This window comes from Macaca fascicularis, chromosome X (genome assembly GCF_037993035.2).
Source record: "Macaca fascicularis isolate 582-1 chromosome X, T2T-MFA8v1.1".
Taxonomy (NCBI): domain Eukaryota; kingdom Metazoa; phylum Chordata; class Mammalia; order Primates; family Cercopithecidae; genus Macaca; species Macaca fascicularis.
Window position 1 is genome coordinate 14,674,171 of NC_088395.1, and position 21,781 is coordinate 14,695,951.

Below are 21,781 nucleotides of genomic sequence, written 5' to 3' on the forward strand. Positions count from 1 at the left end.
AATTATAATTCCAAGGAATGGCAGACCCAGGTCTCGGAATGCCCACTTCCTTCCCTCTCTCCCGCAATGCGGGGACAAGGGGAGGAAATGCAGCCCCATCGCCCCCTCTGCAAAGTCCCGGGAAGGGAAGACTTGCCAGCCCCATCCTACCTCAACGCAGCGGCAACATACCGGATGCCCCACGCGGATACTGTATCCATCGGCTCCAAACCTCCCGCCAGCGCGCTGCATCCTGGGAGGCCGGACGGAGGCTGCGTCGTCGAACGCAGAGGAGGCGGAGCCTAGAAGCCAGCCAGGTTGCCAAGGGAGGCTGAGGAGGCGGGGCCCTGGGAGTGTTGTGAAAGCAAATAGCCGGCAAGCTCTCTAGGGCGGAGCTCCGCAGGGGAAGCGCCGGCGATCTCCCGGCTGGCGGGGGCGGGACCGCAGTGAGGGGGATGTCGCGGGGCGAGGCCGGACGAGAAACGAATGGGACCTAGGCTGAGGGCCTGGTCCCGCCTCCAGACCCAGGCGTCCGCATTGGATTGGGCGGTGCGGCAGCACTTCTGTCCGCCTTCCGGTGTCACGCGACCGCCTCCCCTCCCACCCTTCTCTGTCTACCTCTGGGCGGGACTGGCGGGTGATGAGATACTCGGTTGGCGACGATAGAACGGGCGACGGCGACAACTGCAATCACTTCCACGACCGTGATCATGGCCGAGGTGAGGAGCCTATTGCACCGCCGCTGGCCCCCCGGACCCGGAAGCCGCCTCTAAGGCCCGGGGACCGAGCGCTGGTGTGCAGATGGGCTGGGTTGAGGGTAAGCGGGTTGATGGAAGTAGTATCTAAGGTCCGGTCATGTCTCCCATCCAGAATCACGCCCAGAATAGAGCCAAGCTCATCTCTGAGACCCGGCGGAGGTTCGAAGCTGAGTATGTGACAGGTGGGTACTCTGTTCCGGGTGTGCAGTGAGCATCCCCAACTTTGCTGGAGTGTTTGTGAGTGTATTTGTGGGAGGTGTTAGGTACCCTTTCAACCCTCACAAGAATGATGCTGGGCACGTCTCAAAGGTTTTCCTCTCCATGACAAGCCGTGTGCGCTGCTTCAAATGGTCAAGTGGTGTGTCCCATGCTCCCTTTAAAGGATTAATGTAAGTTGGAAATCGGTTAAGTTTTTAGCATGTCCTCGTGTTTATGGAACTTGCAGAATACTTGTTAGGCCCACAAGACGGGTGACATTGTCCAATCCACGGTTCCACTGCTGGCCTTTCACCAGCAACACTAGAGAAAATGTACCTGGAAACTGCCATAATACTATTGATGTGTACTTAATCGGGTATACAAATTCCTTGGATATTTTGCTTGATCTCGCTTTCATACAACCCAGCATGCTACCCACAGAATAGGCCCTCCAATGCTGGAACAAGTTCTTATCCCAAACTGTATCTTGCAAAGTACCAATGAGTCCAGAATTGATTTATTGGTTGAACATTCTGTGTCCAGATGTCACAGATACTTGAGTTGTCAGGTACTTAACTGAATATTTAATACCTGTACAGTAATTTTGTAAAACATATGGAATAACTTATTGTAAATATGGAATTAAATAAGGATTTATATGTTGCCTACCTTAAGATTGATTATAATCCTGACCCTGCCACTAAATAGCTTGTCTATTCAGAGCCCCTGTTTTCATATCTATGAAGTGCAAATAATATAGTAGGATTAAATTTTAAAAAAACATGTATCAAACCGTCTAGCATGTCTTAACGTATAGTAGACTCTCTGTGAATATTTTGCCTCAGTTGTCATTTTGGTTACTGTGAAAGGAGTGAAGCTTCTACATCTTGGCTAGTATTCAGCAGAGGTTCCCTGCAACTTTAAACCATCCTAGATTATACATCAGTTGATGACAGAACAAATCTGGAAATCGGTTTCAAATACTTGTCAGTAAATCTTTTCATACCTCCTTGCCAATTTTCTTCACACCCCAAACTTTGTTCCGGAGAGTTGCAAAAGCACTTGATTCACTTTTCACCCAGAGTTCCTATTTCTAATAATATAGCTGGTTCCAATAGAGATCATTCTTCAATTGCTTTCTACAGAAATGTAACTACTATAGCAGTGAATACATGGTTTATAATATTTTACGAAGTAACTCAGAATTAGACCTAATGAGCTAGTAACACCCCAATAGTCATTTATTTATGCTGAAGGAAAGAAGCAGAATACAGGCAGAAATTAGGCAATAAACAAGATCTTAAAGGTCATCTTGGGGCAACCTTCTCGTTTTTAAAATGAAGAAAGTGAGGTCTAGAGAGATTAAGAGATTTGCTCAAAATCCCTGATGTTATTGGCTAGGCCAGGACTAGTGTAAATATCTTCTGATTTTCACTACAGTAATCTTTTGGCAATACCCTGATGTCGGATTAGATCATGTCACTCTCCAGCTTGAAACCCTTCAGTGCCTTTCCAACTGCGTTTAGAATAAAATCCCAATTCTTTATGGTGGCCTATAATTCAAGGCCATGTGTGATCTGGCTCTTGCCAGCCCTCCACCCCCTATCATCATCTGTTACTACTCTGCTTGCTTAGTGCAGATTTGACCACGGTTCAAAGTAAGATACATGTTATATGTTGCAACCCAGTACAAACATGTGCACACTCACATAACTGAAGCAAAAGTTCATTAAAGAATACTTCTGAAAACATGTGACTCTCTGATGTATTTTTTCTATTTGACTTCCTTTTAAAAAATGCAATTACCCACAAACTTAACATCGCAATTTAAAATGTGACCCCCAGTTTGAAAAACCACAGCTAGCCACACTGCCTTGTTTGTGTTCCTTAAACAGAGTGAGGCTGTTTCCATCTCGGACCTTTCCACTTGTCTTTGCTTGGGAAGATTTTACCCAGGTATTGCGCATGGCTTGGTCCTTTTTTCTCTTCAGTGTTTAAATGTATCTGAGAGGCCTTCACTGATTATTGAATGTCTCCCTGTGTTGTTTATTTTCTCTGCTTTACAGCCCTTATCGTATCTGTAATTATCTTGTTCATTGGTTTGTATGTTTTTCATTTTCTCCAGTAGAATGTACATGGGTTCTGTAGCAGCCTATAGACATTTAGAGCAGAGGGCTTGTGTGTCTTACTCACCTCTGTATGCCCAGGACAGTTCTCAATATATACTTACTGAATAGATATAGCAATACTTAAATATGTACATAAGAAGATTAGTCCAATTTTAAAGATTTGCATGGAAAAAGAAAATAGAAGCCTTTGAAGACCTTCTTACCTTAAGGTTTCAGTTGTTTCCTGGAATATGGCAACAGATAAAGGTAGAATTGGAAAGTGATAATAAAAGGGGTGTTTTTTTGGTTGTTTTTTTAGTTTGCCTGTGTTTTCCCCTTAGAATTTGCTTTTAGAAATTAACTCAGGTGTTTAGAACATCCACTTTCCTTCTTTTTCTTTCACCGTTTCTATTGTCATTAACAGTATTTTGTTCCAGAAGAGGCTTAAGGCAGACTTAAGCAAAGTCGATGAAAGGAAAATATTTATTTTCTGCAAGTGTGTCACTTCAAGCACAAACTGTATTCCAGAAATGCTTTTGGAGGTAGGTTCTTAGGAATGCCAAGCACAGTTTTGTGTCCATAGAAACTAAGTTATCATTATGTATAGATTTTTAGCTGGCAAAAAGAATAAAATATTAGCCCATAATTATGGTACTTGTTTCCTTATTGTTTCTGAGAAATTCCATGCTGAGTCTCAAATGAGAAACGTTTCCCATTCTTTCTTCCTCTTTCTCATGCCCAAGAGAAGAGACTAATCTCTTGTGACAACAATTTATTAAGTTCCTTAAGTACTCATTATATGCCTAATTCTGGGAAGCAGTGTATCAGTATTAGAGAAAGAGCAGAGGAAGGATAGAGCCCCTTCTCAAACTACTACAACCTAGTAGAGGCATTAAAACAAAGATAGCTATTAGAATTAAGGTAAATTGTATTAAGAGTAATGGTGCTAAAATATTTTCTGTAGAAATCAAAGAGAGAAATAACATCTGGATGGGGTGACTAGTTTAGCACAGAGTTAGAAAAACATTCATTAAAAAGGTGATGTTTCTCATGAACTTCGGAAGATGGTAGAACGCAGCCAGGTAGAGAAGGTGATCCAGGCAGATTGAATAGTCTGAACTGAGGCACTGAGGTCAAAAGATATGGGGCATGTTCGGAAGCAGTAGGAAGTCTACTTTGATAACCTTAAGGAGGGTAAGCACACATGGCCAAATACAGTGGAAATATAGTGTAGAGAGCCTTGGGCACCAAAGTGATGTGTTTGTACTTTAGTTAATATGGAGAGCCATTGAGAGGTTTATGGGTTTTGTAATTAGGTTTGTTGTCTAGCTTTACAAGTATATGAATTCATTTAAATTAATTTGGGTCATACCAAAAATATCTGGAGAAACCCCCATAAACTCACCATTCAGAGATAGGTGTGATAACAGTGGATACATTGTTTACGGTCTTTTATCTTTTTTTTTTTTTTTTTTGAGACGGAATTTCACTCGTTGCCCAGGCTGGAGTGCAATGGCGCAATGTCGGCTCACCACAGCCTCTGCCTCCCGGGTTCAAGCGATTCTCCTGCCTCAGCCTCCTGAGTAGCTGGGATTACAGGCATGCGCCACCATGCCCAGCTAATTTTGTATTTTTAGTAGAGACAGGGTTTCTCCATGTTGGTCAGGCTGGTCTCGAACTCCCGACCTCAGGTGATTCGCCTGCCTCGGCCTCCCAAAGTGTTGGGATTACAGGCGTGAGCCATTGCACCCAGCCTACAGTCTTTTTTCTATACATTTAAGAAAACAAAGTTAGAAGACTATTCTGGGCTAGGCGCAGTGGCCCACGCCTGTAATCCCAGCACTTTGGGAGTCTGAGGCAGGTGGATTACGAGGTCAGGAGATCGACACCATCCTGGCTAACACAGTGAAACCCCGTCTCTACTAAAAATACAAAAAAAAAAAAAAAAAAAATTAGCCAGGCATGGTGGCGGGCACCTGTAGTCCCAGCTACTCGGGAGGCTGAGGCAGGAGAATGGCATGAACCCAGGAGGTGGAGCTTGCAGTGAGCGGAGATTGCACCGCTGCACTCTAGCCTGGGCAACAGAGCAAGACTCCATCTCAAAAAAAAAAACAAAAAACTATTCTGTATATAATTTTGTGTGTTATAAAATACATTTTTATTGACATGATTTTATTTCTCCGTATTTATGAAGTAAGCAACATTGTATAGCCATTCAATATTTGGTTCTATAAATAAAAGATAGTTTTCTTATCTTTTGTCTTAGATAGTCCCTTTGTGGACATTTAGATTCTTTCCAGTTTCATTTAATACAGTTTTTTTTTTTTTGTGCAGTAGTTCAGATTATTTCCTTAAGATTCATGTTCAGAAACTGAATTATTGGTTTTGAGAGTGTTTATATTTTTCAGGCCTTTGATTATATGTGCTAAACTTCCTACATGGAAGTTGCACTAATATTCATTCCTGCCAGCTTGTAGGAAAGTGTTAGTCTTACCACACCCTTACTCATATTTAGTGTTGTTATTTCTTAACTGATGGTTGTTTTAGTTTGCTTTTGATTGCTAATAAGAGTAAATTATTTTCATGCATTCACATCCATTTGTAGTTTAAACATTTTTTTATTAGTATGACTTTTAATATTGGTCTGGGCTTTTCTTGTTTGTGTCACTTTTACTTTTTTTCAGTTTTTGAACATATTCAAAATTACCCATTCCTTTGTGGTTTCTTCTATGGCTATTAAGTTAATAGGTTGGTGCAAAAGTAATTGCGGTTTTTGCCATTAAAAGTGACTTTCTAGTCTTTTCATTTTTGTTTTGTTTTGGTTTACCATTTTTTAATTTTGAGTTTTGGAATTCTGTTTATGTACAAAACGTATGAAACATGGATAAAATAAATACCCATGTGCTCACTACTCAGCCAAAGAACTAGAGCCTCCCAGTACTTTAGAAGCCTCTTGTGTATCCCCGTGCCTGCTATTCAGGGAACAGTTACTTTTTCTGCATTTGATGTTACTCATTCTCTTCCTTCTCATTAGTTTCACAGCCTATGACATACTCATCACCGATACTTCATTAGGTTTTGCCTCTTTTTGAACTTTATATTAAAGCTGAATATATTTTTTCATGATTTACTTCTGTTGCTCAAAATTCAGTTATATTGTCAGATATGACTAATTTATTACTTTTTATGGCTGTGTAGTAGTTCATAGGATGAATATACCAATTAATGGGTTTGGGGTTGTTTCTAGGTTTTTGTATCATGTACAGTATAGCTATGAACATCCTTATACATGTCTGGTGCACACATGCAAGAATTTCTCTTGGGCAGTGGTTCTCAAAGTTGGTTCAAGAACTGGGGTTCCTTGAGGCCGTTGCAAGGAGTTTGAGAGGTCAAAATTATTTTCATAATACTAAACTACCATTTTCCTTTTTCACCTTCATCCTCTCACAAGCATATGGTGGCATTTTCCAGAGGCTGGGTGGCATGTGATGATGCCGTTGTTCTGATGGCTGATAGACTGTGTACTTTATGTTCTCATGTCTAATTCTTTTTCTCAATTTTCATACCTAATACAGTAACTACCAATAAATATAACCCATATCAACAAAGAAGCTTTTGGAGGGTCTGCAATTATTTGTAAGAGTGTAAAAGGTGTCCTGAGACCAAAACGTTTGAGAACTGCTGCTCTAGGGTTTGTTCTCAACAGTAAAATGGGTAGGTGGTAGAATAAGCGCATTGTTTCTTGTTCAACTTTAGTAGGTAATGCTGAACTGTTTCCCAAAGTGATTGTACCAGTTTTCATTTTAACCAGCAGTATTTGGGCATCCTTACTCTTCTACACCCTAACAATAGGCACTGCAAGTTAAAAAAACTAATAATTGCCCATCTGATGGGTGTGTTGGGAGATCTCATTGTGGTTTTAATGTCTTTGAATACCAGTGAGATTGAGCGGTTTTTTTTTTTTTTCATACCTTTATGATAGGACCTTTGGTTTCTGCTTCTGTGAAAATTACTCCTTCCAACTCTTCTTGGTCCTTATTTCTTCCATGTAAACTTTAGAATCAGCTTATCATATTTCTGCAAAACAAAACAAAAACCACTTTTGCTGGGATTTCAGTGGTATTATGTTAAATCAGAATGTAATTTCATGGAAGTTGACATTATCATGGTTGAGTCTTTTTATCCAAGAACCTGGTATATATTTGTATCTGCTAAAGTCTTCCTTATTGAAAGATTTATAATTTTCCTTATAGTGGTTAACACAATCTTTTGTTATATTTCTTCCCAAATACTGTATGTGTTTTATTTTTGTTGTTGTTATTTAAGTGGTATGTCTTAATATATATTTTCTAAATGATGGTTGCTGGTTTATGAGAAATATAGATGATTTTTTCCCATTAATATTGAATTTACTCTTATAAATTCTGATAATTTACCTGGGATTTTTTAGGTACATAATAACCACCTTGAAATATTGATCGTTTTCTTTCTAACTTTCCAATTCTTAAATCTTTCAATGCTTTTCCTTTATTACATTGGCTGGAACTTTTAGAACACTGTTGAATAGAACCAGTGGTAATAGCCTACTTACCTTATTCCTGATGATAGAAAGATAGCTCTGAACATGTCACCATTAAGTATGATCTTTGTATATACCCTTTATCAAAGTGAAGACATTTTCTTCCACTTTTGGTTTGCTAGTTTGGGTTTTTTGTTTGTTTTGTTTAGTTCCGATCATGATTGATTATTGTGTTTTACTAAATGCAGTTTCTTCATCTGTTGCACACATTTATTGTATTTGATGACATTTTCATTTGGTATTTCTCCTTTACTGTGTTAATATGGTAGATTACATTGATATGGTTTTAAAAATAAATTGCTAAATTCAGTTTACTAATAGTTTAAGAATTTTACATTTGTATTGTTGAATTGGCCTATAATTTTCCTTTCTAGTGTTTTTCTTGTGCAATATTAACATCAAGATTATCTAAGCTTCAGAGTGAGTGTTCCCTCTTTTCTATTCCATGTAAGATATGTTCATTGTTTAGCACAACCTGATTCCCGAAATTCACTACTCCCCCAATTTATTATTGTTGTTTTATGTGTCAGTGTTTGTTTACTTACCATGTATTTACTACTATTTTCTTCCTGAGTTTCAGATCTTGTATCCTGGGTCATTGTTGTTTCAACTAAAGTATAACCTTCAGATTTCTCCTGGTGGGATCTGTTGGTAGTAAACTTTCTTGGTCTTGAAAATACCTTTATTTTGTCCTTGTGTGTGTGGTTTTTTTTTAATTAAGCAGTTAGCTTTGAGGAATGCCTTCATTTTGTTAGGCTGAAGGAGACGACATGGTTAGAGAAGTAGGAGAACCAGGAAACTTTATTATTGTGGATAACAAAAAAGAGAATTTCAAGGACAGGAAGATAAGCAGTAACTGGAAAAAACTCCTGTAGGGTAAAGGGAACATATAACAGGGATTGTCCTTATTGATTACTCTTTCTTGAAAGGAAAATGACATTTAAAATGTAACTATAATACTGGAGAGTTTGCCTATGTGTCTAGACTATGAACCACTCAAGGGACTAGCTCAGGCTCCACTCATCTTTGCATCTGCAATACCTGGCTCTTTTAGGCTAGCATCTGGCAGGTGATCACAGATCAGTGCTCATAACTAATGAGTTATTATTATTTCCAAGTGAGGAAGCCTTTAAAAGATAGATAAATAAACAGACACACTTGGATTTGCTTAAATTCTGCTCCATCATTAACATTCTCAAGATCAACCTTTTTAAAGTTGTCATCATCAGAATAAGAGGAAAAGATTTTAAGAGGTTATGAGATGAATGGATAAAGACAATGTGGTATATATGCAGCCATAAAAAAGGATGAGTTCATGTCCTTTTTAGGGACATGGATGAAGCTGGAAACCATCATTCTGAGCAAACTGTCGCAAGGACAGAAAACCAAACACCGCATGTTCTCACTCATAGGTGGGAATTGAACAATGAGAACACTTGGACACAGGGTGGGGAACATCACACACCGGGGCCTGGCATGGGGTGGGGGGAGCGGGAGGGATAGCATTAGGAGATATACCTAATGTAAATGAGGAGTTGATGGGTGCAGCACACCAACATAGCACATGGATACATATGTAACAAACCTGCACGTTGTGCACATGTACCCTAGAACTGAAAGTATGAAAAAAAAAAAAGGAAGAAAAAGAAAATGTAATATATATATATATACACACACAGTGGAATACTATTCAGTCTTTTAAAAAGAAGGAAAGCCTATCATTTGTTAACAGTTTGGGTGAACTTGGAGGACATGTTAAGTGAAATAAGCCAATCCCAGAGAGACAAATACCACATGATCTCACATAAATGCGAATCTTTTAGATTTTTAACGTTGAACTCATGCAAGTAGTGAATAGAATGGCTGTTAACCAGGGGCTGGAGGGTGAGGGTTGAGGCAGGAGATTCAAGAGATATAAGTCAAAGGAAACAAAATTTCAGTCAGACAGAAGGAATAAGTTCCAGAGATACATTGTACAACATGGAGACTATAGTTAGTACAATGTATTGTATACTTGAAAATTGCTAAGAGTGTAGATTTTAAGTGTTCTCAGTACAAAGCTAAGTATGTGAAGTAATGCATGTCAGTTAGCTTGATTTAGCTGTTCCACAATATATAAATATCATGTTGTATACCATAAATATAATTTTTGTCAATTAAAAAATTAATTTTTAAAAGAGAGTTATCAATTTATGTCCTTATTACATATCTAAAAATATCAAGACTGCTTTAGAGAATATCAGATTGTAACTTCACATTGGAGACTTGAGTGATAAATTTGTGTTGGGATAGAGAATTGGTAAACCTGTTTATTTTTTAATGTTTCTTTTCAGTAATGACTTTTTGCAGTGCCTAGTGAATACTCTTTTTTTACTCATCTCTTTAAGTTGTTTATACCTGTTCTTCATATATCCTCATTCTGAATGGTTAGGGAAATGTGCGACTCTAAAGAGTCTGTTACTAGGGGCCGGGCACAGTGGTTCACTCCTGGAATCCCAGCACTTTGGGAGGCCAAGGCGGGTGGATCACCAGGTCAGGAGTTCAAGACCAGCCTGGCCAAGATGGTGAAACCCTGTCTCTACTAAAAATACAAAAATTAGCCGGGCGTGGTGGCGGGTGCCTGTAATCCCAGCTAACCAGAAGGCTGAGGCAGAGAATTGCTTGAACCCGGGAGGTGGAGGTTGCAGTGAGCCGAGATTGTGCCACTGCACTCCAGCCTGGGCAACAGAGTGAGACTCCATCTCAAAAAAAAAAAAAAAAAATAGAATCTGTAACTAGAATACTGTCATTTCTAAGATATCAGTTTGTTTTTAGTCATTGTCATTTGGAAAGCTTGCATGAGAGGAGTGGTCTGTTTACCAAATCTACTGTGTGCTCTTGATAGTAGTACTCTATGATATGAATGTTTTTCATTACTGAAAATTTACCCTCTAACAAGAATTTTGGTTTGATAAGATCTCTAGGAGATTGAGTAGTGCTCACAGAAATTCCTAAAGGATTTTTTCTTCCTGCAGCCATTTTGCAAGGAATAGGAGGACAAAAGTTTGCTACATTTCAATCAAAACTAGTTTAAGCTGAATTTGTAGTGACTATAAAGATTTGACACATATGTGTAGAATTTTCTTTGATATTAGAGTACTTACTAGTTGGGCCACGGTTTGCAGAAGCTTTTCTTTACCCATTATGCTGCTATATATTCACAATTGACATAGGACATTCATAGACAATTTTAAAGTTTTTCCACAAGTACTTACTCTATACCCAGATCATTGAAGGAAAAAAACAGATAAAAATGTGTAAGGAAAAATAAAAGGCATGAGAAACCCTATATACATTTAATCAAACTTCCAGAAGGAAAAAAAGAGTGCTATTAGAAGAAATAATAATTGACAGTAACCCAGAATTTATAAAAGATATCAAATCCTCAGATTAAAGAACCATAAGAAAATCTGAGCATCATAGAGAAAAAGAAATTAATCTCAAGGCATATTTTAGTGAAACCAAAAAACACCAAGGACAGAGAAAATCTAACAACCCAAAGAGAAATGACACATTATCCACAAAGAAACAAAAATCAGACTGATACTTGATTTCTCATCAGTAACAGTATTGCCAGGAAACAGTGAAATAATTTTCTGAAAGCGCTAAGGGAAATAACTGCTCACTTAGAACATTTTTTCAAAAGTGAAGGTAAAACTTTTTAGGCATTCTAAGATTGACCATTGCTGGGGGTGGGGGAACAACTACTCGTCGTCTACTTCACTAGTAAGTAAATAGTACACCAAAAGAAGCAGAGGGATGCAAGAAGTAATGAAAAGCAAAGAAATGGGTAGGCAAATTAGTAAATAAAAAATCTAACTGTGGATAGTAAGAAAAAATAACAAATAATATTAAGAGTAGAAGAAATGGAGGTAAAGTATTACAAGGAACTTTCAGAATGACAGTAGAGGTATTAACTTCAGATTTTGTTGTTTTCAATGTGAATACTTAAAATAAGGGTAACCCTTGAAAGACAGAAATAAAATGTTTGACTTCCACACCAGTGGAGGAGTGAAAAGGGGAATAGAGAAAAAGTCCTCTCCAGCAAGAAGCAGAAAAGGAGAAAAAAAGCAGCATGGTTACTAGAAAACACAGAGGAAGGATTTTTAAAGATCTTAATTGCATGCAGTCTAAGAGAGACTAACCTAAAATAAATTAATGTAGAAAGGTTGAAAATAGATGGAAAAAGATACAAAACAAATATTAACCGAAAGTAATCTTGTTTCGGCAGTACTTTCATTAGGTAAAATGTTAGTTAGGGTGAAAGACGTTAATACATATAAAAAGGGATACTATTCATGATAAAAGGAACCATAAAAGTGTATAACACCTAGGAACTAACAACATAAAAAACTACCTAACCATATAACCTTAAAATACTCAAAGCAAAAGCACCCAGAATCATAAGGGAACTCAGGAAATCTACAAACTTGTTGAATGATTTTAACAACCCTCTTTCAGAAACAGAACTAGCAGGCAAGAAATATTTAAGATTTAGAAGATTTTAACACTACAATGAGTAAATTTGATTATAGATATATATGTGTATGTATATAAGCATATAGACTCTCCTGCCCAACTATTGGAGAATATATACTTTTTGAATATATATTTGTACTTTCAGAGTCTTTGCAAAAATTCACCACATACTAAGTCATAAAGGGGATCTCAGAAAATTCCAAAGAAGCTACATCATACAGAACATGCTCATACATTATTAAGCAACTACATCAGAAGTCACAATAACAGGTACTTAAACACATGTCATATAATAGAAAACTAGAATAACACACCTCTATATAATCCATGGATTACGAACTTCTCAGCAATGTGTGTAATTCTTCTGCTAAATAGCCCATGGGTTAAAGAGGACATCACAATGGAAATTCCAGAGTATTTAAAGTTAAGTGTGTCTTCTAAAAACCTACAGCAAATGTCATGTTTAATTGGGGAACTTTAGAATGATTCCCATAAAGTCAGGAAAAAGACAATGATTTCTGCTATTATTTCAATAATTCTACATTATATAGGATAACTTAGTTATGAACGTGGCAGGAAAATATGAGGTATAAAGTTTGCCAATCTTATCATAGGCTTATGATAACAACACAAAAACTTCTAAACTGCCTAATCTAGCAAAGAAATGTAAGGCTTTTATGGGAAGATCAAGGGTAACTTTAGCTTTATCTATGACATTCTAGTCCTTTTATTAAAAAAAAAAACTGAAGCCAGTAACTTAATATTTGTTAATTTTGGGCTACAGCTACATAAGTATTTGTCAACATCATTTACTATTCTATAATTTTTTAACTTTTCAAAAGGGAAGGAAAAAAACAGTTTGTTAGTGAAGTTCTGGGTCCTCATTGAACTCAAGATCTACTAGGGGATAGACTTGTACATGGCTAATCATTCAGTAACAAAGATTTAGCATGTACTTACTGTGTGTTGGGCAGAGTTGGAGGGAACAGGGTGTGACTTTTCAAAGTCCCTGACCTCGTGGAGCTTAGTAGAGCAGACAGCATCAGTCCCACTCCTCTCATGCCATCGCCTATTTGAGGAGCTCCTCTCAAAATGACTGACTCTTACTATTATTTTATTAATTTTGATGAAATTGGCCTTACATTCTCCCATTTGACCAAAATGAGCCAAGTGAATGATTATAGATAGTGTGCTTATGCCAAGACCTTGAGACAGAGTCTGTAATATACAGGAATAGACCAAGGTCCATTATATCTAATTAACCTGGATAACTGGCTGGTGACTAATGAGGACCTGGGGAACAGTTTTGAAACTTTGCTTGTTCAAGTGTACTAAGGAATCCAGCTCTTGAAGGATAAGAACTGAAACAGAAAGCACCTCCCCTTTTTGCAATAGACCAGAGATCAGCAAAGTCCTGTTTCTGTATGACCCTTGAGCCAAGCCTTTCAAAGGTTGTTACACACACACACACACACACACACACACACACACACACACACACACGAGAGAGAGAGAGAGAAAGAAAGAGAGAGAGAGAGAAAGAAATAGAAAGAGAAAGAAAGAGAGATAGAAAGAAAGAAATCAGCAACAGAGAATGTAATATGGCCCTCAGAGTCTTAGATATTTGCCATCTGGGCCTATACAGAATAAGTTTGCCAGCCCCTGCAGTAGAACAACAGTTCTCGAAGTGTGATCTCTGACCAGCAGCATCAGCAGTATATAGGAACTGGTTACAAATACCAATTGTCAGATCCCACCCAGAATTAAACAGTCTAGGGGTGAGGCCCAGTAATCCCAGTTTTAATAAGCCCTCCTAATCATTCTGATATGTGCTGAAGTTGAAGAATCACTGCTATAGACCAATGGCTTAATCCCATTATAAAAGATTACCTGTCTCTCAGTCTCACCAGTTTCACAAAAAAGTGGAGATTCAGAATAGGTTGTGGCCAACTAGCAGAGAATAATCTTGAGGGAACATTTTGTTCTTTTGTCTTGATCACACCCATTACTGACATTTACACAGTCCAGCTAATAGAAATAGTCCATCCAATACAAATGCTCTTTTAAGGCCCTAGAAGCACTTTCAGTGGATCTGTGCTCAGAGTCCTGGAGAAATAAGAAATCCTAAGATGTTTTAAACTACTATAATGATCTAGAGTTATATGTTTGCTGCTTTGGAACATTAACTGTTCTCTAGTTTTCATTATCAGAATACTTGCATATTTTTTCAACCTTTATCTGAAATTTAGGCACATTTATAATAACAATATACTTCCAAGATTTTCCTTCCTGGTTAACTAATAGGTAAATTTGAATTTAGTCTTCTTTTCATGGTTAGCATTCTATCATATGTTGATAGAAATTCATCTGTATAGTGTTTAAGTTTTTCAGTGTTCTTGATCTGTCTAAGACTGTAGGTCGACAGACCTCATTTTCATTTTACAGAGAAGAATAGAAAGCCTAGAGCCTGCTTAGCTTCACTATACATGGTGGCATGGGTCTTCCAAGTCCATCATTCTACTCTACATCCTGAATGTGGCCAGAAATTTTCTCACGTTGTTAACCTTAAAACACAGTTTCTGACCTGTTGGTAACATCACTAGCCAACAAACGCAAGAGAAAAAAAGGAAAGTTTATAATAAAGTTTGCTATTTTACAAGTTAGAACTATAGTTTATCTTACAACACAATTTTTAAAAAATATTAATTTTTTTATTTAAAAAATCGTATGTGTGAGAGAAACAGTGAGAACATACACATGCATGTGTATTGAGAGACGTGAAAAGCTGAGACAGGTCATTTTTACCTTGGAACATTTAATACTGTGTGTTCCTAGAGACATATCACCATTGTCTTGTATCTTTAATTCTTTCTCTGCCAAATTATGGACTTTACAATTCATTTGGTGGTAATACACTTGTATAAATGTAAGAACAATTTACAGAGCAAAATTCATGTTAGAACAAATAAATAGTAGAAAGGGCCAATGAACCACAGGGTGCTAGTAGTTCATTAAGAAGGTTTCTTCATGAAGGATTGGCTGAAATTAGCTATTTTAAAGAAATACAGAGATGAGGCTTAAAAATCCACTACTTGGAATTAATGTTGTTTTTGATGTGGTTTTCACCGGTATTATGAGACAAGGTATCATTCGTGTATGAGGACAAGTATTGGGAGAATACACACACACACACACACACACACACACACACACACACACATCTTTTTATAAAACTGATCATATTCTATTCTATTCACACCTTCTGATATGGTTTGGCTCTCTCCCCACCCAAATCATCTTGAATTATAACCCCCACAATTCCCATGTGTCATGGGAGAAACCTGGTGGGAGGTGATTGAATTATGGGGGCAGGTCTTTATTTGCACTGTTCTCATGATAGTGAATGAGTCTCACGAGATCTGGTAGTTGTAAAAATGGGAGTTTCCCTGCACAACCTCTCTCTTTGCTTGCTACCATCCGTATAAGACATGACTTGCTCCTCCTTGCCTTCTGCCATGATTGTGAGGCCTCCCCAGCCACGTGGAACTGTAAGTCCATTAAACCTCTTCTTCCCAGTCTCAGGTATGTCTTCATCAGCAGACATTATGAAAACAGACTAACCCAGTAAGTATATATATATATATATATATCCTATTAGTTCTGTCCATCTAGAGAACCCTGACTAATACACCTTCTCACCCTCATCTCTACACTTTAATTGTTGATAAAGTTTTTCTTTTTTTTTTTTTTTTTTTTTTGAGACAGAGTCTTGCTCTGTCGCCCAGGCTGGAGTGCAGTGGCCGGATCTCAGCTCACTGCAAGCTCCGCCTCCCGGGTCTACGCCATTCTCCTGCCTCAGCCTCCCGAGTAGCTGGGACTACAGGCGCCCGCCACCTCGCCCGGCTAGTTTTTTGTATTTTTTAGTAGAGACGGGGTTTCACCGTGTTAGCCAGGATGGTCTCGATCTCCTGACCTCGTGATCCGCCCGTCTCGGCCTCCCAAAGTGCTGGGATTACAGGCTTGAGCCACCGCGCCCGGCCTATAAAGTTTTTCAAGAAAATGTCCTAGGTGTGTGTGTGTATGTGCATTCATGTGTGTTTTTATATCTTTAACCTTTTTGAGTGTACATCTTTAGCATCTTTCTGTAACATCTTGTCTTAGTCAATTTTGTGATGCTATAACAAAATACCTGAAATTTCATCAGTCTTAGTCCATTTATCTTGCTTTAAAGGAATACCTGAGGCTGAGTGATTTATAAAGAACAGAACAGGGTAATTTATAAAGAACAGAAATTTATTTTCTCAGTTTTGGAGGCTGGGAAGTCTCCGATCAAGGTGCCAGTATTTAGTGTCTAATAAGGGCCTTCTTGCTGTGTCCTCCTGTGACAGCAAGTGGAAGGGCAAGAGGAGGACACTGCTACATGAAGCCTCTTTTATGAGGGCCTTAATGACATTCATGAGGGAGGAACCCTCATGGCCTAATCACCTCTTAAAGACCCTACCCTTAATCCTGTCACATTGGCAACATTTGAGTTTAGGACAGACTTGCTTCAAACCATAGCACATCTGAACTTACCAAAGGACTGGTTTTCTGAAATTTCCAATCACTTGAGGGCTCAGTTGTCTGTAGGCTGTGTGTGAAAGCAGAAAATTGTGTTGACATAAGCACAATTAATTATCACCCTTGGCCTTGTGCTTCCTGGCCATGTTTTCCTTACCTTCAATGCTCAGTTTATCATGTTTGTTTCTCTGCTCTTTCTATCTTTACTTCCCTCACCTTTCTCTTCTCTGTGTCTCATTCTATCTGTCTCTCCCCCGTCTTCCCCCTCACCCCTCTCCTCTGTCCTGTTGTCCTCTGTCCTCTTCTGCCTCTACTTTTCTCCTGCCTCTCTCCCCCAACCCCCATGTGCCTAGCTCTCAAATGTTTATCTTCTCTTTTCTTTCCCCCACTCTGATTTCATTTCTATTTGTCTAGGAGTAAATGGTCAACAACTAGCATGTTATATGTAAGAACATTAATAAAAGTCATTTTAATATAAATGGGGATTTCTAATTTCAAAGATCAACATTGCTGAAAGCTATCAAAGCGCCATGGGCTTTAAATTTCTTGGTAATGGGCATTCATTTGTTTATGGTATCCCTAGTGATGGTACTAGCAGTGGTGGGAAAAATGACAACAACAACAATAGTGTTTTATTCTTCTTAATATGGCTAATATTTGCTGAGTTTTTACCACTTGCCATATATTGTTCTAAGTAATTGGTTTTTAGAATATATCTGGGGACCCTCGGGGATGGCCAAGACTTTCAGAAAGCTATGAGGTCAAAACTGTTTTCATAATAATGCTAAGATATCGTTTGCCTTTTTCACTTTCTTTACATTTGCACTGATTACACATAAGCAATGGTGTGTAATCAGTACTGGTTGCTTCGCCCAAATCAAGGCAGGTAGTCACTGTAGTCCTCATTGTCAGCATTCTTAGTTTAAAAAAAAAAGCCAATTTTATTTTAGAAAGTCCCTGATAAAACAGTAAATTGTATTAAGTCTTGACCCTTGAGTACATGTCCTTTCAATGTTCTGTGTGACAAAATGGGGAACTATGCATAAAACATTTCTGCATGCTAAATATGTTTGAGTTGCCAACTGAATTAGTCACCTGTTTCACAGGCCACCCTCTTCATTTGAAAAAAAAATTTTTAAATGTGCTTTGAATACTGATGAATTTTCAAATAGCAGAGCTAAACAACCATCTCTAAGATTACTTACCACAGAACCACTCATTTTATAGATTAGAAAAATACAACCCAGATATTAAAAGCCATATCCAAGACAACACTCTTACAAATGCGTGATTTATGGCCTCATCTTATATTTTATAGTGCTTTAAATTTCCAGATACTTTCATATATATATACTTTTTCATCCAATCCTCATACAGCATTGTGAGTATGTAAAACAGCTTAAAGATGAGGAAATTGAGACTCAAGGAAGACAATTCTCTGAATACATTTTATATTTTCCTGGCCTTTCAGCTATTATCTCTGAGGGCCTGAAGTAAGGCAGTGCAAATCAAGAAGAGATAGAATTCATAAAACCTGGCAACTAACTAGATGCAGAAGAAAAGGAAATGAAGGAGCCAGGGAATTTCCTGAAGTTGTTTTGCTTTGTTTTGTTTTGTTTTGTTTTTTTGTATGAACCTTAGGAGGGTATGACTAACTGAGAAAAAAATGAAAAGGAATAGATTCCATCAACAGATGTTTATGGAAGGCCTTTTCATTGGCACTACAGTAATCTGCTTTGGAGGATGCTTAGATGTATAGACTGTCTGTCTCTACTGTCTATTTGGGAAATATGTCTTCCAGGCCAGTAACTCTTATTTCAAGGTAAAAGTAGTAAGCGCCTTAAGAAAAGCTTAGTTCAAGTCCCATAAAAGTAATTGCTTTTGCATCAACCTAATACTTCTAGACTCAGGGAAAATTTTCTGGAAAGGGGAGCGTTTGAAAGGAGACTTGCAGAATGGTAGCATTTGGATGAGCAGAGACAAGGGAAGTTCAGTTACAGAATAATAGAGCAGGGCAAGGAAGGAGGAATGTCTGCTATGCAAGTTAGTGTGAATATAGTGTGTGTGTGAGCAACTGATGAGAAATTATTGTTATTAGAAATAATTATTCCATCAATAGAAAAAGAGGGAATCCTCCCTAACTCATTTTATGAGGCCAACATCATCCTGATACCAAAGCCTGGCAGAGACACAACAAAAAAAGAGAATTTTAGACCAATATCCCTGATGAACATCGATGCAAAAATCCTCAATAAAATACTGGCAAACCGAATCCAGCAGCACATCACAAAGCTTATCCACAACAATCAAGTGGGCTTCATCCCTGGGATGCAAGGCTGGTTCAACATTTGCAAATCAATAAACATAATCCAGCATATAAACAGAACCAAAGACAAGAACCACATGATTATCTCAATAGATGCAGAAAAGGCTTTTGACAAAATTCAACAGCCCTTCATGCTAAAAACACTCAATAAATTCGGTATTGATGGAACGTACCTCAAAATAATAAGAGCTATTTATGACATACCCACAGCCAATATCATACTGAATGGGCAAAAACTGGAAAAATTCCCTTTGAAAACTGGCACAAGACAGGGATGCCCTCTCTCACCACTCCTATTCAACATAGTGTTGGAAGTTCTGGCTAGGGCAATCAGGCAAGAGAAAGAAATCAAGGGTATTCAGTTAGGAAAAGAAGAAGTCAAATTGTCCCTCTTTGCAGATGACATGATTGTATATTTAGAAAATCCCATTGTCTCAGCCCAAAATCTCCTTAAGCTGATAAGCAACTTCAGCAAAGTCTCAGGATACAAAATTAATGTGCAAAAATCACAAGCATTCGTATACACCAGTAACAGACAAACGGAGAGCCAAATCATGAATGAACTTCCATTCACAATTGTTTCAAAGAGAATAAAATACCTAGGAATCCAACTTACAAGGGATGTAAAGGACCTCTTCAAGGAGAACTACAAACCACTGCTCAGTGAAATAAAAGAGGACACAAACAAATGGAAGAACATACCATGCTCATGGATAGGAAGAATCAATATCGTGAAAATGGCCATACTGCCCAAGGTAATTTATAGATTCAATGCCATCCCCATCAAGCTACCAATGCCTTTCTTCACAGAATTGGGAAAAACTGCTTTAAAGTTCATATAGAACCAAAAAAGAGCCCGCATCTCCAAGACAATCCTAAGTCAAAAGAACAAAGCTGGAGGCATCACACTACCTGACTTCAAACTATACTACAAGGCTACAGTAACCAAAACAGCATGGTACTGGTACCAAAACAGAGATATAGACCAATGGAACAGAACAGAGTCCTCAGAAATAATACCACACATCTACAGCCATCTGATCTTTGACAAACCTGAGAGAAACAAGAAATAGGGAAAGGATTCCCTATTTAATAAATGGTGCTGGGAAAATTGGCTAGCCATAAGTAGAAAGCTGAAACTGGATGCTTTCCTTACTCCTTATACGAAAATTAATTCAAGATGGATTAGAGACTTAAATGTTAGACCTAATACCATAAAAACCCTAGAGGAAAACCTAGGTAGTACCATTCAGGACATAGGCATGGGCAAAGACTTCATGTCTAAAACACCAAAAGCAACAGCAGCAAAAGCCAAAATTGACAAATGGGATCTCATTAAACTAAAGAGCTTCTGCACAGCAAAAGAAACTACCATCAGAGTGAACAGGCAACCTACAGAATGGGAGAACATTTTTGCAATCTACTCATCTGACAAAGGGCTAATATCCAGAACCTACAAAGAACTCAAACAAATTTACAAGAAAAAAACAAACAACCCCATCAAAAAGTGGGCAAAGGATATGAACAGACAGTTCTCAAAAGAAGACATTCATACAGCCAACAGACACATGAAAAATTGCTCATCATCACTGGCCATCAGAGAAATGCAAATCAAAACCACAATGAGATACCATCTCACACCAGTTAGAATGGCGATCATTAAAAAGTCAGGAAACAACAGGTGCTGGAGAGGATGTGGAGAAATAGGAACACTTTTACACTGTTGGTGGGATTGTAAACTAGTTCAACCATTATGGAAAACAGTATGGCGATTCCTCAAGGATCTAGAACTAGATGTACCATATGACCCAGCCATCCCATTACTGGGTATATACCCAAAGGATTATAAATCATGCTGCTATAAAGACACATGCACACGTATGTTTATTGCGGCACTATTCACAATAGCAAAGACTTGGAATCAACCCAAATGTCCATCAGTGACAGACTGGATTAAGAAAATGTGGCACATATACACCATGGAATACTATGCAGCCATCAAAAAGGATGAGTTTGTGTCCTTTGTAGGGACATGGCTGCAGCTGGAAACCATCATTCTTAGCAAACTATCACAAGAACAGAAAACCAAACACCGCATGTTCTCACTCATAGGTGGGAACTGAACAATGAGATCACTTGGACTCGGGAAGGGGAACATCACACACCGGGGCCTATCATGGGGAGGGGGGAAGGGGGAGGGGGGAGGGGGGAGGGATTGCATTGGGAGTTATACCTGATGTAAATGACGAGTTGATGGGTGCTGACGAGTTGATGGGTGCAGCACAGCAACATGGCACAAGTATACATATGTAACAAACCTGAACGTTATGTACATGTACCCTAGAACTTAAAGTATAATAATAATAAAAAATTTAAAATAATAAAAAAAATAAAAATAAATTAAAAAAAGAAATAATCATTCCAAGAAATTATTGAAAATGTTGGCCAGAGTCTGAAAATAGCAAATACCATAATATGGCATACATGATCAGTTTTCCATAGGTACTTAGTTAATTTTTTTTTTACTGTTTTTTTATTGTTGTTGTTGTTTTCTTTTTTTGTCCTTATTTTTGTATTTAATTTTATTTATTTATTTATTTATTTTAGACAGAGTCTCACTCAGTCACCCAGGCTGGAGTGCAGTGGCACAATCTCAGCTCACTGCAACCTGCGCCTCCCAGGTTCAAGCGATTCTTTTGCCTCAGCCACCCGAGTAGCTGGGACTACAGGGTGCACCACCATGCCCAGCTAATTT

At 38.2% G+C, this 21,781-nt stretch overlaps 2 protein-coding genes across 12 annotated transcripts in view; one reads left to right on the plus strand and one right to left on the minus strand.

Annotated features, from left to right (window-relative positions):
• Positions 1-234, minus strand: part of FANCB (FA complementation group B) — a 164,545-nt gene extending 164,311 nt beyond the window's left edge. For 5 of the 9 annotated variants that reach the window (XM_074029166.1, XM_045384290.3, XM_065538345.2 and 2 more), the window contains exon 1: positions 151-234. The gene's annotated coding sequence lies outside the window, so the exon portion shown is untranslated. The remainder of the gene's footprint in view (positions 1-150) is intronic. The other 4 variants (XM_015443619.4, XM_065538346.2, XM_065538341.2 and 1 more) reach the window with 1 other exon arrangement.
• A 387-nt stretch (positions 235-621) lies between these two features.
• Positions 622-21,781, plus strand: part of MOSPD2 (motile sperm domain containing 2) — a 52,147-nt gene continuing 30,987 nt past the window's right edge. For all 3 annotated transcript variants that reach the window (XM_005593014.4, XM_005593015.4, XM_074029167.1), the window contains exons 1-2: positions 622-698; positions 850-919. In XM_005593014.4, the coding sequence (XP_005593071.2) occupies positions 690-698; positions 850-919 (79 nt within the window). In that variant the 5' untranslated portion in view covers positions 622-689. The remainder of the gene's footprint in view (positions 699-849; positions 920-21,781) is intronic.